We start from the raw sequence: 21,358 nt of genomic DNA, 5'->3' as shown, positions 1-21,358 counted from the left end.
TGCTACTCTATCTCTTGTTACTGTAGATTAGATTAGTAGCCAGTATAGATTTAGGGTGAGAAGGGAAAGATTTAAAAGGGATCTAAGGAGGTAGTTTTCTCAAACAAATGGTGGTGAGTGTATGGAAGAAGCTACCAGAGGAAGTGGTGGAGGCTGGGACAATTACAACATTTAAAAGGTAGGATAAGTATATGAACAGGAAGGTTTTAGAGGGATAAGTGCTGTCAAATGGGACAAAACTAATTTTCGATATCTGATCAGCATGGACGAGTTGGACCGCAGGGTCTGTTTCTGTGCTGTACATCTCTATGACTCTATTTACATTGCAAAATGTATCAAGAGTGTGATAGATGAGCTTGTGGGAAGTGAAAGCTAGACAAGAGCAATCTTTGGCAGAAAGTGCAAATTATCTTGAATTATCTTTGTAAATTCTGTACACTTAATAGTTGACAGTGCAATAGGAAGCCATTTGGCCCATCATGTCTGCAACAGCTTGCCGAATCAGCATTTCACTTCATGCCATTCTCTGTAGAGACCTGCACGTTGCTTCTTCTCAGATAAAGCTTCCTTTCTATTGTAAGCGCATCAATTGAATATGCCTGTAACACTGTCTGGCATTGCATTCCAGGTCCTCATTAAATCACAACATGATAAGCTTTCTCACATTGTTTTTGCTATTATGACTAATTATTTCAAATCTGTGACCTTTTGTTCTCATGCCTTTCATGAGCAAGAATGGTACCTATTCTGACCAATTTCCTTAAATATTTGAATACCTAATTAATACCAATGCATATCTGGATAAATACACAAGGAAGTGAGGAAGAGATAGATATGGTGAAAAGGAGATACAGAGGAAGTGGTAAAGAGCTTGTATGGAGCAGATTACTGTACGAACCAGATGGACCAAATAGCATGTTTCACTGCTGTATGCTTGGGGAAAATTATGTGTAGCTGAATAAATGAATGTGGTCTACCTACTATTTCATCAGTTTTGCATCATTCTGTAAATTTTGTTCTTTGATAGATGATGTCACACAAAGTGTTACTTTATTTTCACAATTCTGCATATTTCATTTCTCTGTGATCTGTCTGTAACCATTTTGCTTTGATACTTTAGATTCCAGCACACTGAGCTTAAAAGCTCTAAATGGAATTGGAAATGCCGCATTTAAAGTGCAGAAAACCAGAAAGGCACGAAACAACATTTTGAAGTTTTCCATCAAGGAATCCACTGATGCCATTGTGAATGTAAAATATAGCGATGAGCAAAGCAGTATAGCGTATAATAATCCTGTGACTGGCGATTACTGTTTAACATATCCCGCAGATAATTCTGTAAGTAGAAGGATTTATATTTCTCTCTATATAAAATCAGAGCCTTTTAACATAGTATGACATGGTAGTTCAGAAAATAGCTGAGCCTCCTTTTAGGGGTAATAATGATTCTACTCGATGACTACTATTCCATTGATCTGATCAATGAACTTAACACATTATAATTTTAAATGCCTTATTGCTCTGTGCAGAATGAAATTCAATATTCAGTAGAAAAGATTTACAATAAGTTAAAGTCCAGTGAATTGACAGCAGAAATAACAATTTTGTAAGTAACTACAATATATTAAAATAATCAGAAATAATGATGTTCAAAAACTGTTGATGAAAGGCAATCAACCAAAAACATTATCTTTGTTTCTCTCCACAGATACTGCCCGAGCTGACTTTCTTTTAGCCTTTTTATTCTTATTTCAGATTTCCAGTATCCAGTATTTTGATATTATACATATACTAACATCTTTGTTGTGCAATTACATGTCATTTATCAATGCATCATTGATGCTTCTCTAGAATGTATCTCATCCTTCCTTAGCCCTAACTTCTTAAAAATAATAAAAGACATTGAATAAATGCAATATAATAAAAAGTAATAAAATGCCCCAAGCTGCTAAAGAGGAGCATTATAAAGTAAATTTTGACACCAAGGCACATAACAAAATAGGAGGCCAGATGGTCAAAAACTTTGTAAAGAAAAGGTAGATTTTAAAGATCATCCGAAAGGAAAGAGACTGAAAGTGGCAGCGAGAGGGAGGAAGAGTACTACAGAGCTTAAGACCTAAGTGGTTAAAGGTACCGCCACCAATAGTGGAACAATTTAAGTCTGGAAAGCTCAAAGAGGCCAGTATAAGTTGTATGTGGACATCTTGAGGGCTATGGTGTTGGAGGTGCTCACAGAGCTAGAATGGGGAAAGGAGTTGACAACAAGAATCAAAGTGTTATAACCAAGACACAGGGAACTTGTGCGCACGGGGTTTATGGATGAACAGAATTAGGTGCAATGTGAAAAATTGTTCTCCTAACTCTGGGCTCATTTACTACTTACAACTTATATTTAATTAAAATTCACATTGTAAACCAATTAAACTATCCTTACTGTTATCATTTTCTTTCTCTAGTGCTCCATTTAGCGGCACTGATACACTATTCATTTAATTTCCACTTTGTAGTTAAATAAATCTACACGTTTTCCCTGTTGTACTTTAATTCTAAAATCTGATCTAACCAGGTTCAGATGGGGTAAAACTGTGAAGACAGGTGCCTCATAGAGCCGGGGACCAAGGTTTGATTCCAGCCTCAGGCAACTGTGTGGAGCTTGCTCATTCTCCCTGTGTTTGCATGGGTTTCCTCTGGGTGCTCTGGGTTCCTCCCACAGTCCGAAAGCATGCAGGTTAGGTGAATTGGCCATGCTAAATTGCCCATAGTGTTCAGGGATGTGTAGGTTAGGTGCATTAGTCAGGGGTAAATATAGAATAATAGGGTAGCGGAATGGGTCTGGATGGGATACTCTTCAGAGGGTCAGTGTGGACTTGTTGAGTCAAATAACTTGTTTTCACACTGTAGGGACTCTATAATTCCTATGAAAAATATCAGTCCATCAGGCAATCTTCAATTTAAACCGTATTCACACCCTAATGATCACTGAGAAGTCTGTGCCATGCGTGTGCGCATAGCCAACCCCATCCACAATTATCCTTACAAGTCTTTCTCTATATTCCTAAGTGCATATTTCATGGAGCATAAAAAGCACACCCATGGCATTGACTTATTCACTCTGCCGCCCACCCTTTTCATCATACCATCTTACTTTTTTTAAAAATCAGGTCCATATTCTAGATTTGGAAAAAAAGTCCATTAACATTCAAAGGTTTTTGATGGGAGTCAGTTGTGGGCTTTTTTTTGCATCATCGGGCAGATGAAGAGTTTTACCATCTGTAACAGAAATGAGATCAACATTTCCAAACATTGCCAGAGACCAACTGAGAAGTAGTGGAACCACAGTCATTATTTTTTCAGTGCTGCTCACAGCTTGGCCACAGCAGTTCAATGGCCAAGACAATCTCTTAAGATTGGACAAACACATAGCATTGAGTGGTCAGATTGCACAGGCTGCACAGGCTTTTTGACTCTGATCTCCAGCATATCTCATCCTCACTTTCTCCGTATCCTTGGTTAACTGTGAAGTCAATCAATTGTACCTGTGCCTCCATTTCAATAATTTTGTTTTTGCTTCCAGCTTGTCTTAAAGATTAACTTTAAAAAAAGTGTTGTGGGTTTCTGGGATACAAAATGTGGCCAATTTTGACGATAGTCAAGTCACAATCTGACTGCTTTTTTTGAAGGACTAGCTACATACTTAAAATCAATGGCTTTGTTTACATTTCTGAACCGCAAAAAACCGAAGACAATATTAGTTTTCAGACTGAAATGAACATTGAGTGTTAATCATATTCTTCAGCTAATCTTGGGCAATGTCAGAGGAGATCCCAAAATAATAATAACGTTTGCTGATCACACAATCCCAACAAGGAAAGGCTTAATTGTCAGCAAATAAATTGAACAAACTGAAACAAGTTTCACAGAAGTAAACAGTTTACGGTTTAAAATATGCATAGACACAAAGGAACAGGTGGCTACAGACAATGCGGCCAAACTATGTGATTTATTTTAGAATGGAATTGCCCTGTTGACTTTGTACTGTTTAATGGGTGGGGTTAGTAGTTAGGTTTAGCAGTGAGGAGACACATGATTAGGAACATTGTCAAATGTAGAAGCCACCACAAAAAAATGCCATTTTATCTGCTCTGTCCCATACAAAACAATTGAACAGAATAAGTTCACATGCAAATCCAGTAAAATATTCAGGCAATCGAAAACCTGTACTTGCTGCAGACAAATTCGACATGAAGGAGTATTAATTAACTAGCTTGGTTCTATGAATCTAGTTTATACTTTTTGAAAATGTAGCTGAGAACAAGAGAAGCCTACCTACGGCATGGAAGGAGTCATACTGAGCAGCCTGGAAAGAGAACTAGGAAGTGATTGGATTGCAATGACTCAAATTTGTTGTGCAAGTTTAGGCACTATGAATGTTTCAGCTTATTCAATTCTCATGGAAACTGCAGACAATGGTTAAATTCATGCCTCAAACCTAATTTGGTAGAATCCTGGTTTGCAACTTGAATCTCTTGTTCTATTGGCAGCTCTGAGAAGGGTTCTCCTTGGGGCATTATCTGCAGTACTGCTGCGCGTGGGGTAAAGTGTCTATACTACATACCTCCCTAAGTGTATTTATTAGATTAGATTCCCTACAGTGTGGAAACAGGCCCTTTGGCCCAACCAGTCCACACTGACCCTCCAAAGAGTAACCCACCTGGACCCATTTTCCTCTGACTGAGGCTCCTAGCAATATGGGCAATTTAGCAAGGCCAATTCACATGATCTGCACATCTTTGGACTGTGGGAGGAAAACGGAGCACCCGGAAGAAACCCACGCAGATAAAGGGAGAATGTGCAAACTCCACACAGGCAGTCACCCAAGGCTGGAATTGAACCTGGGACCCTGGGGCAGCAGTTCTAACTATTGAGCCACTGGGAGAGTTCATCATTTAAATGAAATATTAGTTCAACACTTCTCTACTTTCTAACATAGACATAAAAGATCCATTAACGCCATTCAAAAAAAAGGAGAATTCTCTGACTCTTCAATATTGCTTCTTTATCCAACACCACAAAAACAGAGGAGTAAAAGCAAAATTACTACCAATGCTTGAAATCTGAAATAAACACAGAATGCTGGAGGAACTCAGCAAGAGTTGAAATCTAACCTTAACTCTGTTTCTCTCTCCACAGGTGTTGCCAGACCTGCTCAGTTTCTCCAACATTCTCTGTATTTGTTACAAAAAATACACTTTCTATTTTTAAGACCGCATTAAATTGACTCATATTTAGCTAGAAAACACTACGGACTATATTTGTAACTAATTGACTGCAAAACACTTTGGGATATCTGAAAGACAAAACACATGATAAAATTCAAATGAGAAAAATGGAATGCTAAAAATAAAAATCAGATCAGGCAGCATTTGTAAAGAAAATCCAAATTATAGTTCTATGTTGACAATCCTTCGTTAGACTGTTTATCTCCACAGACACTGGCTGATTTGCTGAGTATTCCTAAATTTTTTTAAAATTTCAGGTTTTCCAGCATCTAAAAGTATTTAGCTTTTGTACTTTACAATAAAATGCACATTCCTTTGCTTTTACAGCCTGTGTTTTCCTATCATTTACCATATACCTGTTAGTGCATGTTTGCTTGTATAGAAGGGATCTTAATATATTGATTTGTTCCCATTGTAGATCATTTTTAATGTCACATTTAGCAAGATTTTCAAGATGACATTTAAGAAGATGACATAAAATTTGAAAAACTGAAAAGGTAAGATATTGTAAATGCATAATCATAACATTCTGTTGTGTCATAAACAACTACTTTGAATTTTTGGTTCAGTTATTAGAGTTTATTTTACAAGGATATGCAGGTATATACTCTTGTCAGAATTCAGCAAGGTCTCTCTCCAAGTAAAATTCGATTTTAACTAGCAATTTACCTCATATCATTATAATGTTTCTTCCTTTCTCAATTAAATTCGCAGTCATTGATTTCATGTATACATCACTAAAAAAGTAAAGTTGCCATAGTCCTACTGGACCATAGTGCTGCACTCTCAGAGAGATAACTGGTAGTGTTTTAACCTGTGGGTTAACACGTCTCATGTGAGGGAAGAGGTTGAGAAGGAGATTCCTTCAGCTAGTATGGGAATTGAACACACACTGTTGGTATCACTCCACATCACAAACCAATGGATGCCCTGTTGGGTTTTTGAGTGTTCAAGGCTAGTGATGAGTTTTCCCACCACAATCCTCATGTGTCTTGTGCTAGAGAGAGGGTAGACAAGAGATTAGCCACTCACTGCAAAATCAGAACAGTGACAGTACAGGCAAAGGCAATTCAGCTCATCAAGTGCAGGCTGGCTCTCTGGAAGAGACCTTTAACTAGTCCTGCTTCTTTGCCCTTTCCCTGTATTTCTCCAATTCTTATTCCTTTACACTGCTCATTTAATTTCTTTCAGAAAACAGTGGTAAGGTTTATCTCCAACAATGTTTCAGGCTGATCATTACAATTCATAGCTGCATAAAAAGGCTATTCCTCATGTCATCTTGGTTTATCACCAATCACTTTAAAGTTGAGTTATCCAGTATTTGACCTTTCTGCCATTAGAACCAATTTCTCTCCATGTCTAAACCCCTTGAACCTTTGAACACTTCAATCTGGTGTCCTTTCAGTCTTCATTCTCTAAGATGCCTAATATCAATTTGACTAGTCTATCCATGAACCCTGAAGTTCCTCATCACTCGAACCATCTTTGTAAGTCTTTTCTGCATTCTCTGCAGTTGCGCATCCTTCCTGAAGTGTGGTACCCAAATTTGCACATTTTCTAGTTCAGGCAGAACCAGGTTTCTGAAAAACAAGTTCATCACAACTTCCTTGCTTTTGCACTCTATGCCTCTGCTTATTAATTTCAGGACTCTGTAGGTCTTTGGAATCACATTCTCAAGTTGCCCTGCCATTTTCAATACCAAGTCTACTCTTATTATTTGGAGAGCCTGCTCCTGAACTTAAATTTGTACTTCAGTCCCATGCACCTGAACTTTAACAATCAAGTCAGGAAGGGTGCAGAGAAATTGGAGGATCTTCTGGTAGCATTGCTCCAGGGCCTAGCTAATGTGACCAGGCAGTGGGTTACAAACGTGAATGTCCAGCTTGACTACCGAAAATTGCTGTTTTCTTTGAAGTATTTTTTGTCACAGAGATCTTAAAGCATCTGTCAATGAGTTAAATTGCTCATTTGCTTCTCATTTACTCAAAAAATGTATAGCTCCAAACCTTTATGTTCCTGCATCCCATTTAGAATTGTACCCTTTATTGTTTCTTCTGCCAAACTGTGTGGCTTAGCACTGCTGCATTAAAGCTTCTCTGCCCCTTGTCCAGTGCTCTGTCCATGCCTTCTTGAGCTTGATCACTATCCTCTTTGTAGCTCCACATACTCCTAAGTTTTGTATTATCTCAAAATTTTGAGAGTGAGCTGGTCCTAGAACAGTCCCTAGGGCACCATTGTGTGCATCCTTCAAGTCAGAAGGAGAAACATGCACCTTTGATCTGTTTCCTACCAATTTGTCAATTTCATATCTATGCTGCCATTGTCCCAGTCACTCCATGGTCTTCAATCTGATGTCAAGCCAATTATGTGTTACATCATCAAATTCCTTCTGGAAGCCCATATACATTATATAAGTTCCATTAATCTCAAAGCCGGATGGCTTCTTGGCATCAGAACTCATCTGTCCATTTTCAAAGAATCCTCAACTTTATCAACCACCTTCGGTGACCTGCTGGTTGCACATAATAAATGCTTCCCAGGTCGGGGAATCAGGTGTGGCTGTTGAGGCATACTGCTGGAGAGGAAGTCCTACACATTGCAGGAGGAGAATCCAGCTACAAAGACATTGAATTTTGTTAAGCAAAAAAGGAGTGGGCTACACAATAATCTGCAGAGCAACATTCTGTACTCTGATCACTAAAGTAAATAATATTTGAAAAGTTCTGTAGAAGTTTAAACTTGAAATTGATTTTTTTCTTCATGAAATATTTAAGCAGTTTTGGTAAATATAATTGTCTACTTCTAATTGCCTAATTATCACCTCGCTTAAACATATTTGATATTAAATGTGGTGAATTTATAATAAATTCATTTGTTATTATTTATTTCAATAACAGGCACAAGATGTAGCAGTGCAAGCTCTGAGAAATAGCAACTAACTGCTTTCAAAGAATGAAAGATTCAGTTACATTTTAAAAGATAGTTACTCTGTTATATTACTTTCTTGGTTTCAAAACTAATTTAACCATTTAATCCAATTAAACAAAAACATATTTTGGATATTTTAAAAAAACAAATAATTTGGATAGCTTGAGTAATTTGGATTATTTTGGGGATTTATTTTATTTTAAAATAATTGTAAATAATGAAAAATGTTATCCTTCAAGGCATCATGAAATGACTATGAGGTGGAAATGACTGTTCCTGAATTCAGAGCAGCATTTAACCAAGAATGGTGTGGAGGAGCATCAGTAAAATTGGCATTATAAGAATTAGGAGGAAATCTCTGTTGGTTGGAGTCATGCTTAGTACTAAGTAAGGTGGTTATGGTTGATAGGAAGTCAAAAGGTGTGGTGCTGGATGTTTTGAGCATAAGGTCTTCTTCAGTAATGTCATGAAGAGCTTAAGCTTGAAACGTCGACTCTTCTGCTCCTTGGATGCTACCTGACTGGCTGTGCTTTTCCAGCACCACATTTTTTGACTCTGATCTCTAGCATGTGCAGTCCTTGCTTTCTCCTCATGATTGATATGAAGGCAGGTCATTAACTGAATGGTAATGGAATGGAAAAAGGGAGATGCAATGAGACCATGGTGTCTTTGTAAACATTTCATTGAAAGTAAGCATGCAAGAGCAGCAGGTGACAAAGATGGAAGATGGTATGTTGGCCTTCACAGCAAAAGCATTTGAGTGCAGCAGCAAGGTGGTCTTGCTGCAATTCGCAAGGTATTGATGAAACGACACCTAAAGTATTACATGCAGTTTTGGTCTCCTTATCTGAAGAAGGGTATTCTGGCTATGGAGGGAGTGCAACAACAGTTTACCAGACAGATTCTTGGGATGACAGGATTAATGTGTGAAGAGAAATTGGATCTGTTAGGAGAATATTCTTTGGAATATAGAAAAATAAGGGAGGGGCTCAGAAATCTATAAAATTCCAACAAGACCAGATAGGGTAAATGCAGGAAGGATGTTTCTGGTGACTGGGGAGTTCAGTTTAAGGATGTGGGGTAGGCCATTTAGGACTGAGATGAGGAGAACTTTCTTTAGCCTAAGAGTGGTGAGCCTGCGGAATTCTCTGCCACAGAAAATGGTTGATGCCAAAACATTTAAGGTGTTAGATATAGTTTTTAGGGCCAAAGGGATCAAAAAGGTATGGGGAGAAATAAGATACTGATTTGGATGATCAGCCCTGATCATATAGATTGCCAGAGCAGGTTTGAAGGGCTGAATGGTCTATTCCTACTCTTAGTTTCTATGTTTCCATGCTGTTGGAAGTTAACCACCTCAGCTCCAGGATGTTACTGTAGGAGTTCCTCAGGGTTATGTCCAAGCCTTCATCTTCAGCTGTTTCATTGATGACCTTCCCTCCATCATAAGGTCAGAAGTGGGGAGATCCACTGATAATTGAACAACATTCAGCAATATTTGAAGCAGTTTGTCTCCTGGTGCTACAAAACTTGACAACATCTAGGTTTGAACTGATAAGTAGCAATTAACATTTGCACCAAATGAATGCAGGGTAATGGCCGTCACCAACACCAGATGATTAAATGATCCATTGAAGTAAAGTATAAAAATATTTGTGAGGATAATATTCACAGCAGTGAGATTAGTTGCAAATGGCATAATATTATTTAATGCTGCAGCTCTTTTCACTGATTATATTGTATTTTTGTAATTTCAGTGAACATTTGATTTTATTGCAATGCTACAAGAAATAAATACTTGTTAAAATGCATAAAGTGAATGGCTTTTGTTTTTGTATGTTGCAATCAGACCATTACAATAGTGATAGTTCTATGGTTTTAAGAGGTGCATTTTGTCCTTTTTTTTAGGATAGGCTTTAAGACAAAAGTGCCGAGCTGTTTATATGAATCTGATAAAGTAAACAGCTCATGATGCCTTGGGTTTGTTTTTATGTTGGAACAATAGAAGCCTCCTGAATGGTTGGAGTTATTAGATTAGATTACTTACAGTGTGGAAATAGGCCCTTTGGCCCAAAAAGTCCACACCAACCCTCTGAAGTGCAACCCACCCAGACCCATTCCCCTACATTGGGGGCAATTTAGCATGACCAATTCACCTAACTTGCACATTTTTGGACTGTGGAAAGAAACCCACACAGACACAGGGAGAATGTGCAAACTCCACACAGACAGTTGCCCGAGGCGAGAATTGAACCCAGGTCTCTGGCGCTGTAAGGCAGCAGTGCTAACCACTGTGCCAATGTGCTACCCGCTGCTACAAAACCAGGATGTTTGGTTTCAGCAGTTGTTGGGTCTTGAAGCTGGAAGTGGAAATTCTCCTTCCTGTGTCTGTTACAGCTAAAAGCTGGGGTTCTCTTCCTGCTGCTAGAATTGCTGGAGAGAGTCTATTTTACAGAATTTGAGTTTACGGAATTTTACTACATTGGAACATTTATTATTTAGTCGTTAAATAATCCATTATTTGGTGGAGTTAAATTATTACAATTTCTTCTTCTGTTGCATTTAACTATGGTGAATGGATAAGGTGTTTTTTTACTTCAAGACGGATAGTTTGACCAATCAAATTGCATCCGGAACACAAATCCGTACACTTGCCTTTAAAAATAAGAAAAAGTTAGAGTGTTAGCTACCTTCTTAATATAGTTTGAGGAAGTTTGGTATGGTACATAACATAATACAAGTGCTACACTGACAGTTGTGGCTTTGAAAGGATCACTGTTCACATGTAACCAGTCGTGACAAAAATTTTCATTTATAGCGCACTGTTTTTCATTGTAAAATGACACAGAAGCAAGGCAAAGCTAATATTTGGTAATGGTGACAATGATGGTTCCCGGGGGGTGGGGGGGTGGGGGGGGGTGGTGGATGAGGTGCGGTTGCAGCCACAGCCAGGTCAATGGTACCATGGACAACACAGCTGTTCAGCAGGCGAGGAAGACGAGTGCAAGAGCAAAGTTAATAGGGATTCATATAGGGGTTATAGCGACATTCCTGCTGCAATTAATAAGATTCCAGAATTGTGCATTGCCTCTCTGGCAGTAGGGACAGGGATTTCACAGAATGGCTGCAGGACATTCTTCTGGGGCAGAGTAGACAACTAAAGGTCATGGCATCAAACTGATGTCAATGACTAGGTTGGAAAAAAGGGATGAGATCCTGAAAGTAGATTCTCAGGAGTTAGGAAGGAAATTAAAAAGCAGGGCCTCAAATCTCAGGATTACTCCTAGTATCATATGCTTGTGAACAAATGATTGGAAGGATTGATTGTTTGAACATTTGCCTGGAGAATTGGTGGAGGAGGGAGGGTTTCAGAATTGAGGCACTCGGACCACTTCTGAGGTAGGTGCTTGCACAAGCTTGGATTGATTACACCTTTATAGAGCGGGACTGATACCCTCACAGAGAGATCTGATGGTGCTGTTGGTAAGGTTTAAATGAGTTTGTCAGAGGTGGCAACATGTGACTTAGCTCAAATTGGCAGGAAGTAAAGCTGGTCACAGCAAGTAGGAAAATGGCAAGTGAAATTAGAAGGTGGTGAGAATGAAGGTGAGCATCAACTAAGCTAAGGATGTGGAATAATGTAAAACACTGAAAATATTATGTGTAGTCTACCTGTAGACATGCAGCATTCACAAAGAGGTGGACTACCCTGAATATTGTCTTTTGATTTAAAGGCACAAATAGAGGTAGATATGATCTAATTGCCATGACAGAAATATGCTTGTAGGTGACCCAGACTGAGAATTGAATATTCAATGTCAATCAACATTTAGGAATTCTAGTCAAAAAGGAAAAGGAGGCAGTGTTGTGGTGATAATAACAGTAGGATCAGTATATTAATAAGGGAATATTTCTAACTGGAAGAACAAAATTATGTATCTATTTTGGTGGAGTTAGGTAACAGCAAGTATTATCAAACACTGACAGGAGCTTCAGCCGACAAAATATTAGTCTTACTGTAGAAATGCAAAGCAGCACACAGTAATGTAGTAGTGAAAGGGTAACTTCAATCTACACAGACTATTGAGAAGTAAGACTGTGGAGGATGAATTTCTGGAGTGTGTTATGGATTGTTGTCTGGAATCATTTGTTGGGTAACACATGAGAGACTGGGCTATTTTAGACCGAGTGTTGCAAAATGAAAATGGGTTAATTAACACCCTTGTCAAATAACTTTTAGGGATACAGACCATAATGTGATAGAATTCAGCATTATGTTTGACAGTGGTAACTCACATACCACCAGGTTGAAACCTGTTGGACGATAACCTGGTGGAGAATGATTTTTAAACTTTGTCCACCCTAGTCCAACACCAGCACCTCCAACTGATGTTTGAAAGTGGGGTATTTCAATCTGAAGTCCATATTTAATTTAAACAAAGGAGGTCTTGAACATTTCAGGGATAAATTAGCTGAGGTGGATTGAGACAATATATTCTGCACATAGGCAATGAACAGCCTTTAGAAAGTTACTACACAGTTTACAGCAATTATAATTTGTTTTTAGAATCCTTACTGTGTGGAAACAGGCCCTTCAGCCCAACAAGCCCACGCCGACCCTTCAAAGAGTATTCCACCCAAACCCTTTCCCATACATTTTCTTGAACCAGGTGTCACAATTTCACACTAAGGAAAAACACCACTTAGGACTGAGATGAGGAGAAGCATATTTACTCAGTGGTTTGTGAATCTTCGGAATTTGCTGACGCAGAGGGCAGTGGAAACTTAATCTTTGAGCATGCTTAAAGATGAAATTGACAGATTTCTAAATACTAACAATACAAAGAGATGAGCAAGGCTTGTAGGTGATACAGTAGCTCAGTTGTTACCACTGCTGTTTCACAGCACTGAGGTCTCAGGTTCACTTCCTGCCTCAGGTGACTGTTTGCATGTTTTTGCTGTGTCTATGTCTCTTAAAGGTATACTGACTGTGAGACCAGAAATAACAGTGAGATTGTTGATGCTAATTGTTATTATGGAGTCAATTAAACAGCAACATTTCTCATTGGCAATGCTGGAAGACTGTGTCTGTGGCCAACACCGCTGCTCAACTGAGCATTACACACTTGTGTGTAAAACTATTGTTACTACATAAGAGTTTAAAAATGTGTTATACTCTATCTTACTCCAAACACATGAAGCAGGACGCATGATTGAAATGGTGATGCTGTGTAAAATTTAATAGCTTAATGTTAATGTAAACCCTGCTGTGCCTGCTAGTCCATAACAGTTAGCGATAACAAATGTCATGATATCAATGTCTCATTTCTTATATTATGGGACCAAATATAAGCTTTGCCACATTTGACAAAAATTCCCTGCTGGAGGCTGGCATTAGAAGCTAGCATGATTTCACTCTTATTCTTCACCCATCCTATATAGAGTCATAGAGATGTATAACACGGAAACAAACCCTTCGGTCCAACTCCTTCACGCTGACCAGACATCTCAAATTAATCTAATCCTTTTTGCCAGCATTTGGCCCATATCCCTGTAAACCCTTCCTATTCATATATCCATCCAGATGGCTTTTAAATGTTGTAATTGTACCAGCCTCTACCACTTCCTCTGGCAGCTCAGTCTATGCATGCACCACCCTCTGTATGAAAAAGTTGCCACTCAGATCCTTCTTAATCTTTCCTCTCTCATCCTATAACTATACCCTCTAGTTCTGGACTCCTCTAATATATATGGATCCTTGCAAAGATGATTTGCTCCTTGCTCTGAGACAGGTGTAAGGCAAAAGAAAGGTAAGGCTGTGGTTATTATTTTTTCACTAATTATTACAGAGAATGATGTTGACGTTTACATGAAGATCTGTGCCAACACATAACATGCAACATAGATTTTGATCATTCCCTTTGTGTTTCAAGATCAAACTGTGTGGTATTTAGTGGAGTTTAGAGCAGAGTGGTTCTGGAAAAGCACAGCATGTCAGGCAGCATCCCAGGAGCAGGAAAATCAACGTTTCGGGCAAAAGCCCTTCATCAGCTTTTGCCTGAAAGATTGATTTTCCTGCTCCTCGGATGCTGCCTGACATGCTGTGCTTTTCCAGAACCACTCTGATCTAAACTCTGGTTTCCAGCATCTGCAGTCCTCATTTTTGTCTGGTATTTAGTGGAATCAATAACAACCTTGCACGTGTGATGGTAAGAACCCCATGCTGTCACTTGTAGGGAATGCTCATCAAATTATTTTTGAGATCGTGGTAGTGTGAAGAAGTCCAACCCACCAAGTAGGTGTGGTGCCAGCACCAGAGAGGGACTGGTATCCAGTCCTGACCAACAGGTGATTAATGTCAGGAAAAAGGCTGTGGTCATGGGGTACAGGATGGTGAGACCCAGCACTAAAAGCTCTTCTCATAGAGTCATAGACTATAGAGATGTACAGCATGGAAACAGACCCTTCAGTCCAACTCGTCCATGCTGACCAGTTATCCCAACCTAACCTAGTCCCACTTACCTGGCCCATATCCCTCCAAACCTTTCTTATTCATATACCCATCCAGGTGTCTTTTAAATGTTGCAATCGTATTAGCTCCAGCACTTCCTCTGGCAGCTCATTCGATACACGCACCACCCTCTGCGTGAAAAAGTTGCCCCTTAGGTCTCTTTCATATCTTTCCCCTCTCACCCTAAACCCAAGCCCTCTAATTCTGGACTCCCCCACTCCAGGGAAAAGACTTTGTCGATTTATCCTATCCATGCCCTTCAGGATTTTGTAAACTTCTATAAGGTCAACCTTCCGCCTCCGACAGTCCAGGGAAAACAGCCCCAGCCTATTCAACCCCTCTCTATAGCTCAAATTCTCCAACCCTGGCAACATTCTTTTCTGAACCTTTTCATGTAAAACAATGTTCCAGATCCTCCAATCTCGTTGGAACTCCATTATCCTAACCAGACAGAGCATTGCAGAAAAATAGCATGCAGTTTTTCAGACCCATCTTCTGACAGTGGATTCTGAACAACCAAAGGAATCCTAACAGAGCGCAAAAGAAAACAAGAAAATGCAGTGTGAATACAGTATCTGCACGAGCAATTCAGAGGCTTGGAATTCTGCAGCGAGTAACTCACCTCCTTACTCCTCAAAGTTTGTCTACCATCTTGAAGGCACAATCAGGAATGTGATAGAATGCTCCCTCTTGTCTGGAGGGGTGCAACTCCAGCAACATTCCAGGACAAAGCAGCCCACTTGATAAGTTCCACATCCACACACATCACTCCTCCACCACTGATGCTCACGAGCAGAAGCGTGTATTACCTACAAGATGCACAGCTGAAATTCACCGAGTCAGAAATCATACGACACCAGGTTATCGTTCAACAGTTTTGTTTGAGATCATAAGCATTCAGAGTACAGTTCCTTCATCGCGTGAGATGGAGGGAAGCGCACAGGCATGGAATTTATATGAATAGAGATAATGGCAAGATAATTCTAGGCAATTAAGAGTGTCAAAAGATAAATACAAATAGGCCGAATAACAAGGCTTTGCAGGTGATCAAAATCGTCAAACAGTGTGAGTAAAGTGTCAACAACTGAATAGCAAGTGAAGGGATGGCCTATAATTACAAACAAAATCAAAAATGGAATGGTGCTAGAGACAAAACAAATGGCTGGAATAACATGATGAGCATAAGAGTCACATGATGAGGGTCTAACTGAAGTAACAAATAATTCAAAACTCTACAAACTAATTAAGATAGAGAGATCATAACAACATTCTGGATTAGTGGTGCTGGAAGAGCACAGCAGTCCAGGCAGCATCCAAGTAGCTTCGAAATCGGCGTTTTGGGCAAAAGCCCATGGATGCTGCCTGAACTGCTGTGCTCTTCCAGCACCACTAATCCAGAATCTGGTTTCCAGCATCTGCAGTCATTGTTTTTACTGAGATCATAACAACAAACCACCAAGACTCCTTGGACAGCACCATCCACACTCTCAACCATTACCACCTAGAAGGACAAGTGCAGCAGAAACAAGTGAACACCACCATCTTAAAATTAAAAACCGGAAGAACTGTGGATGTTGTAATCAGAAACAAAAACAGAAGTTGCTGGAAAAGCTCAGCAGGTCTGGTAACATCTGTGAAGAGAAATTAAAGTTAACGTTTCAGGTCCTGTGACCCTTTCTCAGTTCTGAGGAAAGTTCACCAGACCCGAAACATTAACTTTGATTTTTCTGCACAGAAATTACCAGACCTGCTGAGCTTTTCCAACTTAAAATTACCTGCTAAGCCATAAGACTATAAGACCGTAAGACATAGAAGCAGAAATTAGGCCATTCAGTCCATCGAGTCTGTTGTGCCAGTCAATCATGGCTGATAAGTTTCTCAACCCCTTTCTCCCATTTTCTCCCCATAACCCTTGATCCTCTTGACAATCAGTAACCTATCCATCTCAGTCTTATATATATATTCAATGAACTGGCCCCCAACAGCCTTCAAATTCCATAGATTCACAACAGTTTCTCCTTATCTCCATTCTAAAATGTCTTCCCTTTACTCTAAAACTGTCCTTAGGTCCTATTCATTCCTATCAATGGAAACATCTTCTCAACATCCACTCTGTCCAGGCCATTCAGTATTCTGTGCATTTCTATTAGATCCCTCCTCATCCTTCTAGACTCCATTGAGTATAGACGCAGAGTCCTCAAATGTTCCTAATATGTTAAGTGGTTCATTCCTGGGATCATCCTTGTGAATCTCCTCTGAGTACACTCCAGGGCCAGTACATCCTTCCTGAGAGAGTGTGAAGAATAGAGTGGTGCTGGAAAAGCACAGCAATTCAGGCTGCATCCAAGGAGCAAGAAAATCGATGTTTCGGGCAAAAGTCACGATCCTTCCTGAGATATGCAGCCCAAAACTGCACACAATACTCCAAATGTAGTCTGACTAGAGCCTGATAGAACCTTAGAAGTACATTCCTGTTTTTATATTCAAGTCCTCCCAAAATAAATGCCATTGCTGCATTTGCTTTTCTGACTACTGACTCAACCTGCAGGTTTACCTTGAGAGAATTCTGGATTAGAACTCCCAAATCACTTAGCACTTCAGACTTCTGAATTTTCTCCCCATTCAGAAAACCGTCCATGTCTCTATTCTTCCTACCAAGGTGCATGACCTCACGCCTTCCCACATTGGACTCCATCTGCCTCTGTTTTGCCCACTCTCCTAACAAGTCTAAATCCTTCTGCGGCCTCCCTGCCTCCTCTCCCTCTTCCTCTACCTATTTTTGTATAATCTGCAAATTTAGCCATAGTGCCTTCAGTTCCTTCATGTAGATCGTTAATCTATAAAGTGAAAAGTTGTGGTCCAAACAACAAACCTTGCAGAGTACCACTTGCCACTGGCTGCCATCCTGAGACGCACCCTTTTGTCCCCAACACTTTGCTTTCTGCCAGACAGCCAAGCTTTTATCTCGTACCTTACCTCTGACTCCATGGGTCCTTATTTTATTCAGTAGCCTCTAGTGCAGCACCTTGTCAAAGGTCATTTTGAAGTCCAGGTAAATAATATCCATTGGCTCTCCTCCGTCTAACATGCTCATTACTTCCTCAAAGAATTCTAGCAGATCTGTCAGGCATGACCTCCCTTTGATGAAACATGTTGCCGTTGCCCTATTTTACCATACACTTCCAAGTATTCAGAAATCTCATCCTTCACAATGGATTCCAGGATCTTACCCATGACTGAGGTTAGACCAATTGGTCTGTAATTTTCCATTTTTTGCCGTACTCACTTTTTAAACACGGGAGTCACATTAGCAATTTTCTAATCCTTTGGGACCTTCGCTGAGTCTAGTGATTCCTGAAAGATTACCACTAACACCTCCAATGTCTCTTCAGCTATCTCCCTTAAAACTCGAGGGTGTAGTCCATCTGGCCCAGGTGGTTTATCTACTTTCAGGCCATTCAACTTTTTTCTAGCACCTTCTCCTTGATGATGGCCACCATACTCAGCTCTTCCCCCATACTCAGTTAAATTTTTGTGACACTACTCATGTCTTGCACCATGAAGACTGACACAAAGTAATTATTCAATTCCTCAGCCACTCCCTTGTTTCCCACTACCATCTCTGGCAGCCCAATGTCCACTTTTGCCTCTCTTTTGCCCTTGGTATATCTAAATAAATTCTTAAGTCGGCCTTTATGTCACTGGCTAGCTTATCCTCATACTTAATCTTCTCCCTCCTCATTTCTTTGTTTTTGCTTTCCAATTCTCTGATTTCCCACTATTCTTCACTACTTTATGTGCTTTCTCTTTTGTTTTTATGCTATCCCTGAATCCCCTGGTCAGCCATGGTTGCTTCATCTTCCCTGTAACATACTTTTTTTTTCCTCGAGATCAATCCCTGCTGTGTCTCCAGAAATTCCTGCCATTGTTGTTCCACTGTCTTTCCTGCTAGGCCCCTCTCCCAGTCAATTCTACCCAGCTTCTCCTCATGACTCTGTAGTTGCCTTTATTCAGTTGAAATACCGTTATCTTTGATTCTACCTTCTCCCTCTCAAACTGCATAGTAAACTCAATCAGGTAATGATCACTGCTTCCTAAGGGCTCTTTCATCTTAAGCTCTCTTATCCAGTCTGCCTCATTGCACAACACTAAATCCAGTGTTGCCTGTTCTCTAGTGGGCTCCACCACAAGCTGCTCCAAAAAGCCATCTCACAGACATTCCACACATTCCTTATCTTGCGAGCCACTACCAACCTGATTTTCCCAATCCAACTGCATATTGAAATCCCTATGATCAGTGTAACTTTGCTTTCCTACACACCTTTTTATCTCCTGATATATCTTGTGCCCCAGCTCTTGACTAATGTTTGGTGGTCTGTACATGACTCTATGATAATTCTTTACCTTTGCAGGTCCTCAATTCTACCCACACAGATTCTACACTATCTGACCCTACTTTGTTTCTTACTATTGATTTAATTTCATTTCTTACTAATAAGGTCACTCCACCCCCTCTACTCACCTGCTTATTTTTTCAATAGGATGCATATCCTTGAAGATTCAGCTCTCAGTCCTGATCCCCTTACACCCACCTCTCCGTAATGCCCACCGTGTCATACCTGCCAATTTCAATCTGCGCCACAAGCTCATTTACCTTATTCCTTATACTACAGTCCCATAGCCTAAACTATGACTCTCATTCAGATATAACACCCTCAGTCTTGTATTAACCATCCCTTTTCTCGTTGTCATTCGTTTGTCCAGTTTGATTACTAATCCTTTCCATACACTCTCTCTTGTGATGGAGACTTTAATAACCTCTCTTGAGTTCTGCAGTCTTATCTCCTCCTTTAATTCCAGTTTACTCATTTCCACTGTAACTGAAACCCTATCTCACCCCACTTCAAGTTAGTTGAAAACCCTGTCTATGGCGCTAGTTATGTGATTCACTGGGATGCTGTCTCAGCACTGTTCACTTCCCCTAGGAACTAGTCCCTTCTTCCCCAGTATTGGCACTAATGTCCCAAGCAACTCACCATCTTGACTTGGGAATATATTGTTGTTTATTCACTGTCACTAGGTCAAAATTCGAACTAAATTGTGGGACTATGTACAACACATGGACCGGACCAGTTCAAGCAGGCAACTCATCATCACTTTCTTAAGGGCAATTAGGGATGAACAATAAATGCTGGCTGAACCAATGATGCTTACATCCCTAAATGAATAAAATTTTAAAAATGTAGACTTGTGTGTATTTGTACCACATACTATTTTAAAATGCAATGAGTCTGAAAAAGAAAGTGAATGCTTCCTTCCTGAAAATACAAACCTCTTCTAAGTTTCATCAATGAGCTTTTATAATTTTAGTAGCCACTTAAATTACAGCTTAAATTCATGTTACATTCTCAACTTCATTTCTCTATAGGATACTAAGAAATATGACAATTTAAATCTGCAAATAATTGAGACATCCATTGGATAAGTGTTACAATGTAAAGCCCTGATCTTTAGTGCCACTCAGCAAACAATACAACTCACCCCTAACTAGCATTTCACTGGCATTGGGAAGCATCTGCACTCTTAATGCCAGAGTGAGAGATCCCCTGGAAAATACCAGCAATTTCCCATTGTGTTTCTGTGGGGTGGGAAATACTCCATAATAACTTCTCCATGTGCCACACAGAACAATTTTCTGAGAGCAAGACCCATCCTCATGTAAGTATGTTGTTGTTAAAGTGCAAACTCACACCTACAGTGGCTGACACTGCCTGCCTGATCCCTGCATGCTATGTAAACAAATTTAGCTTCTTTTTGCACCTTCAGAATTCACCACCTTGAACAGCAGTATTGCAAAGCCACCAGCCTTTCAATTGTGACCAGTAAAATGTTGCACAGGATTTCATCACCTGAAGTGTTGGGTTATTCTCAGTCTCAGCAACAGGGGCCACTTTATTTATTTGGGAAATTGAATCCACCCAGTTAATGCCTCAATGACACTGATCTACTTCAAACCAAGTAATATTCATTCCATATTTACTCAGCTGTTTTGTTAAAACATCATGGAGCATTACTGGCAGGTAATTTATTTCTCATTCCAACTTACCCAAGAGATGGCAGTAGTGTGCTTTTTCCTCAACCACTTCAGGCCCATGTCTGAAAGTTGTTTCCACAATCCTGTTTAGTAGAATGCTGTAAGATTTTGAGTAAGTAACAATAAAGGAATGCCAACATATTTTGTAATATATGCTGTGTGGTGTTATATATAATTTTAAAGTTTAGATTTTGAACATGGCATGAGTTTTGGTCAGCTAATTATTAATATCTAGAGCCATGATATTAAACTTGTGTTAGAGAGAGGCTGATTGGGGCCCTCTTGGAATGATAATGGGAATTTATTTGTATTGTTAGTTTCACAATCAAACAGACCAACAAGTGAAATATTTTAGTTTATTTTTCCCTTCAGAAAAATCAATAATTGATTTTCTCCTTGGCAAAATCCCCATAGGTTGGATAGCCTTTGGAGCAATTCAGATGTCTTGACAAGCATCAGACCCAAGATATTTCTCTCCAGAAGGGAATTCATTTAAAGCAGTTAGGAAATAGGTTCTCTCAGTGTAACAGTTGTAATTTGAAAATT

At 39.6% G+C, this 21,358-nt stretch overlaps 1 protein-coding gene across 1 annotated transcript in view; it reads left to right on the top strand.

Annotated features, from left to right (window-relative positions):
• The window catches only part of LOC140479763 (complement factor H-like), a 92,787-nt gene extending 82,765 nt beyond the window's left edge, over positions 1-10,022 (top strand). The window contains exons 15-17 of the mRNA XM_072573899.1: positions 1,121-1,338; positions 5,698-5,776; positions 8,177-10,022. Coding sequence (XP_072430000.1) covers positions 1,121-1,338; positions 5,698-5,757 — 278 coding nt within the window. The 3' untranslated portion in view covers positions 5,758-5,776; positions 8,177-10,022. The remainder of the gene's footprint in view (positions 1-1,120; positions 1,339-5,697; positions 5,777-8,176) is intronic.
• The last annotated feature ends 11,336 nt before the right edge of the window (positions 10,023-21,358 follow it).

Source organism: Chiloscyllium punctatum, chromosome 7, assembly GCF_047496795.1.
Source record: "Chiloscyllium punctatum isolate Juve2018m chromosome 7, sChiPun1.3, whole genome shotgun sequence".
Lineage (NCBI taxonomy): Eukaryota > Metazoa > Chordata > Chondrichthyes > Orectolobiformes > Hemiscylliidae > Chiloscyllium > Chiloscyllium punctatum.
Note: the sequence above shows the minus strand (reverse complement) of the source record. Positions and strands in the feature narration are given on the sequence as shown.